The 10,942-nt window shown below is 34.0% G+C and overlaps 2 protein-coding genes across 3 annotated transcripts in view; both read right to left on the bottom strand.

Moving 5' to 3' along the window:
- The window catches only part of LOC111089474, a 2,543-nt gene extending 1,227 nt beyond the window's left edge, over nucleotides 1-1,316 (bottom strand). Inside the window, exons 1-2 of the mRNA XM_022402051.1 lie at nucleotides 1,269-1,316; nucleotides 19-577 (exon numbers count right to left, since the gene is read on the bottom strand). Coding sequence (XP_022257759.1) covers nucleotides 19-577; nucleotides 1,269-1,316 — 607 coding nt within the window. The remainder of the gene's footprint in view (nucleotides 1-18; nucleotides 578-1,268) is intronic.
- The window catches only part of LOC106473646 (mediator of RNA polymerase II transcription subunit 7-like), a 6,334-nt gene extending 1,227 nt beyond the window's left edge, over nucleotides 1-5,107 (bottom strand). The window contains exons 1-2 of one of the 2 annotated variants that reach the window (XM_022402050.1): nucleotides 5,093-5,107; nucleotides 236-2,182 (exon numbers count right to left, since the gene is read on the bottom strand). In XM_022402050.1, the coding sequence (XP_022257758.1) occupies nucleotides 1,400-2,047 (648 nt within the window). In that variant the 5' untranslated portion in view covers nucleotides 2,048-2,182; nucleotides 5,093-5,107 and the 3' untranslated portion in view covers nucleotides 236-1,399. The other variant, XM_013934327.2, reaches the window with a different exon arrangement.
- Between the last annotated feature and the right edge of the window lie 5,835 nt (nucleotides 5,108-10,942).

Genomic DNA, 10,942 nt, shown 5'->3' with positions numbered 1-10,942 from the left:
CCTTGTTATTACAAGTTGTTCCTTCCTCTATATCCTGAACCTTGTTATTACAAGTTGTTCCTTCCTCTATATCCCAAACCTTGTTATTACAAGTTGTTCCTTCCTCTATATCCCGAACCTTGTTATTACAAGTTGTTCCTTCCTCTATATCCTGAACCTTGTTATTACAAGTTGTTTCTTCCTCTATATCCCGAACCTTGTTATTACAAGTTGTTCCTTTCTCTATATTCTGAACCTTGTTATCACAAGTTGTTTCTTCCTCTGTATCCCGAACCTTGTTATTACAAGTTGTTCCTTCCTCTATATTCTGAACCTTGTTATTACAAGTTGTTCCTTCCTCTATATTCTGAACCTTGTTATTACAAGTTGTTCCTTCCTCTATATTCCAAACCTTGTTATTACAAGTTGTTCCTTCCTCTATATTCTGAACCTTGTTATCACAAGTTGTTCCTTCCTCTATATACCAAACCTTGTTATCACAAGTTGTTCCTTCCACTATATTCCAAACCTTGTTATTACAAGTTGTTCCTTCCTCTATATTCTGAACCTTGTTATCACAAGTTGATGTGTGAAAAAACTATAATTCAAAGAAACTATTCACCTCTTATTTCTTTCCAACCCTAAAACATGCATCTTCACCAACCACATTACTGACATCTTTCTTTGATTACAGCTAAGTATTTCTTCATCTGTGTTATTGAAGGACAATTTTCTCTGTTCTGGATATAAACCTGAATATTAACATTTTCATTTATAACAAAAAGAACTGACTTTTTATTTACAATCAAATATGCTATGCAGACTCTGATGGTTATGAGGAAGAAACATCATTTTTATCTTCTAGACACAAAGAAAAAAAAATTTATCATGCGTAAAATGACAATAAAATAGCTACAAATATGGTAATAAGACCCAAAACCCCTAATTGAAGGAGATAATGTCAAAATTGTTAAAGGTCAGTTTTACTAAATTTTGTAACAGTAAATGAACATGGTTGTGTTGTTTGCAAAATGATCAAGATGTAACTAGAAAAATTTAAACATCACAGTGACTTTACAAACAAAGTGCAAGATTCTTAAGAAGTTTTGTAAGTTGCATAACAGTTAGAAGTTTTAATTCAGGTAAGTTGCATAACAGTTAGAAGTTTTGTAAGTTGCATAACAGTTAGAAGTTTTAATTCAGGTAAGTTGCATAACAGAAGTTTAAATTGTTTTTTCAGCACCCCTTGTTCTGGAACATCTACATCAGACACATGTACAGTATCATACAAATGATAAAAAGTCTAATTTAAGGTTCTTGCTTTGAACTATTTGCATAGGATTTTAACTAAAATACAACACCTTTTCATAAGTATATAACTTTAAAACTCATTATTTTTATACAAGCCTAAATAATCCATTTAAATTGCATCAATAATGTTACACATTAATTTATCTAGTCTGTAACAGTCCTGGCATTCTGCTTTATGAGCTTCAGTAGTATCCATGTTTTCTTCAGGTACTATGAGATTGCTATCCAAATCTGCTGTTTCTGGAAGACTTGACAATGTGTTATGTAGAAGTTCCCTGACTTTGTCCAAGTGTTTTTGAAAACGTTCAGCAGTTTCTAGGCGTTGTCGTTTTTGCACTTCCAACATTACACGTAAAGTATCCCTTGCCTGGTAAGGTCGATATTCATTTATCAAGTGATGCATATGAATAAAAAGTAATTTGATATCATCTTGTTTCTCCTCTCGTTTTGAAGTATCGGGGCACCTTATCAATATATCAAGTAAATCAAGAAAATTTACAAGAATTGAATGGTTCAGTTTTTTTAGTTCTCTTTTATTATCATAGTTCTGTGGATAGAGACGGCGGATTCCCTGACTTTCTAAAGGTCTTATTATGACATCATCAGTCTGAAGATGCACACCAAACATTGTATAGGAATCCAGGACAGGCTTTGGAGGAGAAGGAGCTCTCCCTCGTTCAATGTTCTCATCTGTGTACCAGTTGACAAACTGCAAGGGGGGAAGTGGGAAAGAACTAACCTGGGCTGGTTCAGACATTCTGGTTTATTTGTATTTTTTGACAATTTTCAGAAATATGTAACTGATCTTCACCTTTTGTCTTTCATAAGTAATCTAAAACACAACGGTTGATCTGCTGCACACACAGTGTACTCATCACAAATGACAAGGAACCTAAGTGATTCAGAAAAAACAAATTTGGTTCAAGCATGCTATTTAAAAACACTAATTACATTATGACACTTATTAAAATACTCATTGGTTAGAAAATCTTGGTTATCTTCAAGATAGACAGATGGCAAGAGAATTATTTAAAACAGAAATACACTGCCTAAAATTTTCTTTAAAAGACTTTCAGTTGACTGTTTTTATCAGTAATTAAACTACGACATTTTATTAAAATGCTTAAGAAACCTTCAAACACAATCAAAACAATTCAGTTCATGTTTCACTTTATTACTTAAATTACAAAACTATTATTGAAATAATTACTGGTTAAGGAACCTTCTTCATTAGTTTCTCTACAACACACTTATTTAAAATGACCCTTGACTATGGAACCTTTAAAAAATTGATATGATAAAGATCTCTGAGCTTAATAGTTTACTATTTCTATAGTAACTCAAAGAGAGTTCCACAATAGTCTACAACTATTTCATACTTTAAAACTTGTACGAGATTCGTAAGAATCATCTCCTACACTGATGAAAACAAAGAAAGGTGAATTATGGTTTTCTATATTCTAACTATTCATTGTTTGTACACAATGTTAGTAACCAGGTGGGATGTGATGAGCATAATTACTCATTTGGTACTTTCAGCCAAATAAATAACCTGAGAATGCTTGTTAATAAGGTCACCTCAGACTAATGCAGGTTGTACACTGGGATGGGGTATACAACCCATTCCACTAGTTGCTCTAGGTCAACAACACTGCTTGGATGTGAATAAATAACCTGAGAATGTATACAACCCACTCCATTAGTTGCTCTCGGTCATCAACACTGCTTGAATGTAAATAACAAGCTGCCAAACACACTTCCTGACAATTACATATAAATTCACATACATCTAAGTCCAATGAGCATACTGGTCAATCCACTTGGTAAATACTCTCTTCTTCCAAGAAGCTGTGTAGAAGCATGTTACCACCCATTTTAAGAAAGTTCTGGCTGCATGCTTCTAGATATGGCAAGATTAACAGTTGTAATTTAAACCCTATATCATATAAAATTCATAGTGTCATGCAGTGGCACATAAAGGTTAGTATGGTTAGTAACTGTGATTCCAGAACAGTTTAACATATTTCACTATCAATTGTGTTTAAACAATAAAACATTTCTATTTTCACATAGCAATATACCACTCACTGAAGCATTAATGATCCAATGGACCAACAACTTCAATATTAATTTTAGAAGCTGAATTCCTACTACAGAAATCTATTGATAACCAAGAAGCTCACTATGGCCCAAGGAGAGATCCAAGCCTAGTGAATTTAGAAATTCTCTTTTCAGCTTCGGAATAAGAAACACATATCTGCAGCCTATAGCAGCTCATTTTATTGAAATACCTTCAGGTCTAACAACAAACAACGATCATTTCATCGATACCTACTCATACAGGATACTAGGTTTTGGAGCATCTAATATTTATATAGGGTTAGATATTCTTATTCAAACTTAACTAAGATGTTCTCTATATAGTTATACAGGTCAAGCAATGAATTTCTAGCAAATTAAAAATCATGCTTGTTGTAATTTTTATAAAGTTTTAATTAACAAAGATATATAAAACACTATATATATATAACCATTTTTAAATGTATCTGTAAAATTATACTACTTGGAAAAATTTAAAAGCCTTTTCATACGAATAAAAAAAGTCAAGTAATAAATGCATATCTTTAATAACAAACAAATTTGATACAATTAAACTTATGGCTTTTTGTTTAAAATAAAGATTTCACTTTTCATTTAATTTTCATATTCCCTCCATTTTTTGTGTCTTTGTTAGATTCACAACCTGTAGGAGCCTGTGATGCACAGGAAATGTACAATATAGTTTTTATATAATGACTGTCAAACAATAGGCTGGTTGCTCCTTCTTATATGATATTCAATATTAATACTAATAAGACCCAAGTATAGTTATTCAACTTTGGTCCACTACAATTTCATATTATATTTAATATTAATACTAATAGGGCCCAAGTATAGTTATTCAACTTTGGTCCACTACAATTTCATATTCCTAAATATGCAAATTAGTTTTATGTTTTCTAGTAAATTATACCATTTTTAAAGATACTGCTCTTTGTGTTGCTTTTTACCAAGATAAGTGTCTTGACGTTTCTTGTTCTTAATTAGGGAAACCTGGTGAGATCCAGCTACATTACACTATTTTATAAATTAATGTGTTAAACAAGGATTCATTTTTACTTCTCTGTGACATTTAATTCTCGGGTAATACTAATAAGCCTAAGTAGTAAGGTTATATTTATAACAAATATCTGTAAATATAACATTGTAACTGTGAGTATAACATTTTTTCACACCTCAACATTAGCTAAAACAATTTTACAATCGACCAGAAAGGTGAAGTTTAAACTATTAAAGTACAATGACTTACTTATGTTATAAGTATAATTCTTCTGTAGCGGATATACAGTCTTTTAGTTTTACGCTTTGCAGCCAAGGCTGAAGAGTGAAGTAGACCTATTATCCCTGTATCTACCACTGGTAATGTTTGTACCAGGATAAACTGTATTGTAGGGCTAGCCAATGCGAGGTTTCAAGTTCAACATGTAAATTTTAAGTTGCAACGCGTTCAATGAATCATTCATCTACTGTATTAACTATTATGTATATCTACTCTACTCACTTGCCCACTCTTAACTTTTAGTTTTAAGTTTAAGTCAGTATTCTTTTAATTTAAAAGTAGCTCCCTCAAAGAATATAAAAGCTTTAGATGGTTTTTCATATATATTATACCTTGTTAAAACACTTTTGCTACAAAATGAATTAGATTGCGGGCATTAAACTCGCAATAAAAACACTTTTAAATTCAAATCGAATACCCTACCGATCTACGTTATTACTTCCGTACCCAATAATAACGCCACCTTACAACCATATATTTTCAATATTTATGAGAATTTTATATATTTTATCTACATAAAAAGTAAAGATGAAAAAATAAACATTACGGCCTAAATAATAAGTAAAAAATTGAATATTATAAGATTTTTAGAATTTAAAAAATCATCACTCTTCTTAATCATATGACTGGCTAATGTTGATTAATTTTATTTCCAATAAACAGTTACCGAAGTTTTCTGCATTACTTATTTTTCATTACTAACTGAATCAGATCAGGACACTATTTTGGTAATTACATATTATTTTAAAATGTGGTTAAAAGACACAATAATAAAATAATTATGGAAATGCACTGTTGTTAAATAGACAGGAGCCGCTAACAATAAGTAAGTGCAACTAAACAGCAGCGTGGAAGTTAGTAAGCAGTGGAGTGTTTTTTTTTGTTGTTGTGTTTTTTTTAGTGCACAGCTATACAATGAGCTATCTGCGCTTTGTCCACTGTGAAAAATCAAACCCCTTATTTTAGTGGTTGCAAGACCGTAATATTACTGATGATCCACCGAGGGACATCATAATGTGGAAAAAAAAAGTATTTGCATTTATGACAAATCCACTTTATTCCATCTGACACCGTTCCTAATTTTGAACTACTGACTAGATATTTCACATTACGCAGCTTTCCCACAGAACGGACAGTTAGGACCCGCTGAAGGTTCTAAGAATGCCGCACTATGCAGTGTATGTCTCTCCTACTGATTTGTATGGACTTAGTCAGCGCTGTTTTGAAGCTACACGCCCGCCATCTTATCACACTCGATTAGTGCCACCCCAACACTAATTGGATTATGTTATATGAATGCTTTCTATTGAAATTTGTTTTAAAATCAAAACCATTGAATGAGAAATACAAATACTTTTCTATAGTTGAATAGTGATTATACTTCATAATTTTATTGACTACTTCTCACAATATAAAGTGTGGTCTCATAAACACATACCACAGAAAGATCTAGCATTACTACATGTAATTGAGTTAACAAAAACAATATGTTTTGGGTTTAAAAAACTCTTGTCAACTTATATTACAGTGTATATTAGATGTTTACTGTAAATCAGAAATAGAGGAAATAACAAAGGTATGCCAAAAAAAAATCGACAGCAGAATTTCTTTTAATTTTGTCCCCCCCCCCCCCTCCCGTAGGACAGCGGTAAGTCTACAGACGTATAACATTAAAATCCGAGATTCTATTCCCCGCGCTGGACACAGCATATAGCCCAATATGACTTTGCTCTAAAAAACAAACATTTCATTTTTTACAGAAGTACGGAAGAACTATCCCTAAAACTTTAGCGACACAAGTCCTTTCTTAAATAAAACTAGTTTATTCTTTCTGAATACAACTTTGCAATACACTTAATTTCCACGGTCACGCTACAACAAACGCTATAATGCACAGCGAACGTCTCACGTGCTCAACAATACGCCTCTCTCTGTCCGCAGTTCAATTACACATTGTTGCCGTCACGTCTTGACCGTCTTATATGTACAATAATACCGAAATCTAGCAACCTCCCGAGGTTTCATGAACGTTCTAGAAGTGCATGACGTGTTACGAGAGTCACGTGACCTCCGCTGTCGTAACAATATGTAGCTTGCTTAATATAAAAGCTGAAACTGATCAAGAACACCGACGGTTCATATGACAAAGTCGCTGATGAAAAGGTGAAATGGCAACATCTAGAAGGCGTCATAAACAGCAACAAGAGGAAAACCTACGTCTTGGGCACAAGTTAAAGCCAACTCACGTGGCATAGAAGGTTCAGAAGATGAAGGCTAATTTTGCTGCCAAGACACTGAGTTCAAGCGTTACTGATGCTTGTTACTTCTGTCAGCAGGAATTACAGTTGAGAGAATTTGCTGACAGTAAACGTACGTGTATGTGTATTGAGCTTTTGGTGAGAAATTTGACATACTGAACTCAAGGAACACTTACATTTGTGTTAAATGGTTCTTGTTAGTTAATCCACTTTTCATTTAGTGATACTGTTTTGAATTTGTCTATATTAACAATCCATTCCTTAACATCAATGTAAATAATAACAACTGATGAATATTTGTTTTTTCTTATAAAAACGAACGGAGACGTAACAATATGTTTACATGGTACAAATGTACATATTACTTATGAATACCTCATTTTCATTTCAAAATGCCAAACATACGTTTTATTACCAGGCAAGTACTCACTAACATCGATTATAAAATAAGTACATTTATAAATAAGCATAAGTAAAAACGAGTTTACTAACTTTACAATTTATCTTATTTAAACACTAACCGTTGCCAGGACTTTGAAACAAAACGTATAAACAGTAACAGTTGCATTACCAAAGACAAATGCTATTTAATTTATAAATGAGTTATTTGGATATCAGGAATAATGATATTGTTACGACAGCCGGGCTCACGTGACTCTAGTAACACGCCTCGCGCTTCTAGAATGTTCATGAAGCGTCGGGAGACTACTAGATATGAGGTAGTCTTGTACATATAAGACCGGCCAAGAAGCGACGGGATCAATGTGTAATTGAACTGCGGACAGAGTATTGTTGAGTTGAGCACGTGAGACGTTCGCTGTGAATTATAGCGTTTGTTATAGCGTGACTGTGGAAATTAAGGTATCGCAAAGTTGTATTCAGAAAGAATAAACCAGTTTTATTTAAAAAAGGACTCGCGTCGCTAAAGTTTCGTCGGAACGAAATTTACGGAAAATTAACTAACGAACGGCGACGTAACAATATTTTGGTTACAAATTTCCAAAAAGCACATTTTGAAGGGATGCAACAAGAATTATCTGTTGTAAAGTGGGTAATTGTGTTACTTGGAAACACTGATCAGATGTGGAAAATTTTTAACTATTCAAGATGAACATATTCATTATAGAAAGAAAAGGGTAGCTACAAGTAAAAACCAGGTTGGCTCACAAAAGATAAATCAAAGAAAAGCATAATAAATTTAAGAAATTTAAATTGACTGGGATGACGGGAGATTCAGAAGATAAAAAAAAATGTGGTCAAACAGGAAATTAGGACATGAAAATGTAAAAATTAACAATAAGGATTTCGTACATTAAGGATAAACAAAATGTTAGGATGGGGTAGGACCCTTGAGGGATGATAAAGAAAGGCTTGTATCTAATGGTTGTGAAATGGCTGGGTTATTAAATTCTGCTTTTTCTTCAGTTTTTACTAGTAACGATTTACATTTAGGCAGCATTCATCATATTGAACAGTTCATAGATAGGGGCAGTGTAGGAAAATATAATCACATGTAAGTCCTTGAATAGTGGGCAGGTGCCAAAGGATTGGAAGTTAGCTAATATCACTCCTCGTTTCAAGGGAGGTGATAAAAATTGTCCCTGTAATTATAGGCCTATTACTCTTACATCAGTTGTGGGAAAAGTTTTGGAAAGTCTGATAAAAGATACTTTGAAAAGTCATTTAACAAAGTTTAGAATTTTATTGGATAGTCAACATGGTTTCACGAAAGGAAAATCTTGCCTTACAAATCTTATTTTTAATGTTCCTTTCAAATTCTTCGTCTATTATCATTTATGCCCATACGTCAACTGAGCCCACGGGGCTTTATGAAGGTATTTCGGCAGACTCCCCGCAGAGACGCGTTGCCGAAACAAGATGACGCTTATACACGCCATCTTATCTATAACCTTTCACAATCCAGGCAACAAGTTAAACTTATAAAAATCCTTAAACCGTTCAAAGATGTATTTTTTTATAATAAACATAATACATAATTAACTAAATTATAAAAGTAAGACTTAAATGCATCGCCCTTTCAGCCGTGTGGGCGTTATAATGTGACGGTCATCCTACTATTCGTTGGTAAAAGAGTAGCCCAAGAGTTGGCGGTGGGTGGTGATGACTAGCTGCCTTTCCTCTAGTCTTACACTGCTAAATTAGGGACGGCTAGCGCAGACAGCCCTCGTGTAGCTTTGCGCGAAATTCAAAACAAACAAACAAACTTAAATGCAATTTAAGTGTTTCTCTAACTCTAGCATATTTAGGTAAGAAACCACCGTAAGTGTTATATTCGATCCAGCTGTTACAAGTACCCCGTGAGGAAAACTGAGCGTCAATTTCAAATTAACTGTTGGTAAAGTATAGTGTAAACTGAGAAGGAAGAAACGGACAGTAACACACAGTACCACCGTCGGCGGGGAGTCTTTGGCGTACGAAGAACAAGCCCGACAGACTCAAGGAAGTACAGAACCATGTCAAACGCCAGCACTAGCCATTCTACAGGTAAGTTTGGTTTGGATGCACAGATACAACCAACATTTGCTTAAGACTTAACACAAATTACTAAGCCTAATAAACCTCGCCAAAAAGGACTACACACTTAAAATGAGACGTTGGAGGAAACAAAAACGCAAGAAGACCTCCGTACATAAAATTAACACCGAAACTCATACAGACAGTTCAGATATAGAGGTGATTGACACCTCTGAACAAGGAGAAGAACACATCAAACCAGACGCAAAACCCCAAGAAGCACCAAACTAAACATGAACACAAAGAAACCAACGAAGTTAAACATGAACACAAAGAAGCAAACAATGAAGACGACTTTATTCTAGTAACACCAAAAAAATAACGAAAAACAGAAGAAACAAACACTGAACTAAAACATACATCACAAAATCAAAAAGCTACAGACGAACAAACCAATACAAAACCACTTTTATTATCCGTAATAATACAAGGAATCAAAGCAAACTGAAACAAACACACACAATCCAGAAATAGGCTATAACAAAAAAACACTACTATTACCTATACAGACCACACCTGTACAGACTACAACATACACTTACACTTAAGCAAAATAACCCACTATGCTGTAACTGCCAACAGCCCTAAATATAAGGACATCAAAACTAGAATATACAATATTCAGAATAAATCAAAGCAAACTGAAACAAACACACACATTCCAGAAATAGGCTATAACAACAACAAAAAACAACACTATTACCTACACAGACCACATCTGTACAGATTACAACATACACTTACACTTAAGCACCTGGGTCACAACTGCAAAAGCAAAAACAATTCGAGAAACAAACAAACGGTTCAAAGATACAACAAACAAAAAAGCCCAATCACAGAAACGCAACAATCAAATACATATGTAACCAAACCAAACAATCCAGAAACAAAACCTATCTTCGAAGCTGTTATAATACATTCATGGAGTTCATAGAACAGTAGAGAGACCCCCAAAGCCGTAAAGGCAGTATCACACTATAAATAGAAATAGCCACACAACACTTTATACCGGTAATACCGCATATCATCCGCTTATTCGTGATACCCTATATTACACAAACAAGTAATCAAATATCTAAAGCCCAGAAAAATAAACGTCACTCAATACCAGAACTTAACTTACATCAGTCATAGGATAACATTCATGGACATGACCCTGAAAAGGTTAAATGTAACGAAACAAAAAAGAAAGAAACCACTACAATCAGCTATTAAAACAATAGTCAAGGAGGGAGGAAAAGTTCAAACTGCACCCCAGCCTTCCAGGTCTACAAGACCTAAAGCCCGATGCTGACACGCGAGAGTGTAAACTGAGCTCTTTCTAACGGCTATATACACTTGTGTCAACTAACTACATGTACATTGTAGATTTCAAGGCAAAGTATAGAAGGTGGGCGTGGCAGCCGTCAAGGGTTGGAAAATGTCTTTCTCTTTTCCAGTGAATACAGTTGTAGGACTTTGGATATCATCTACCTAGCAT

This window comes from Limulus polyphemus, unplaced genomic scaffold, assembly GCF_000517525.1.
Source record: "Limulus polyphemus unplaced genomic scaffold, Limulus_polyphemus-2.1.2 Scaffold6365, whole genome shotgun sequence".
Taxonomy (NCBI): Eukaryota; Metazoa; Arthropoda; class Merostomata; order Xiphosura; family Limulidae; genus Limulus; species Limulus polyphemus.
This window is presented reverse-complemented; position numbering and strand designations above follow the sequence as displayed.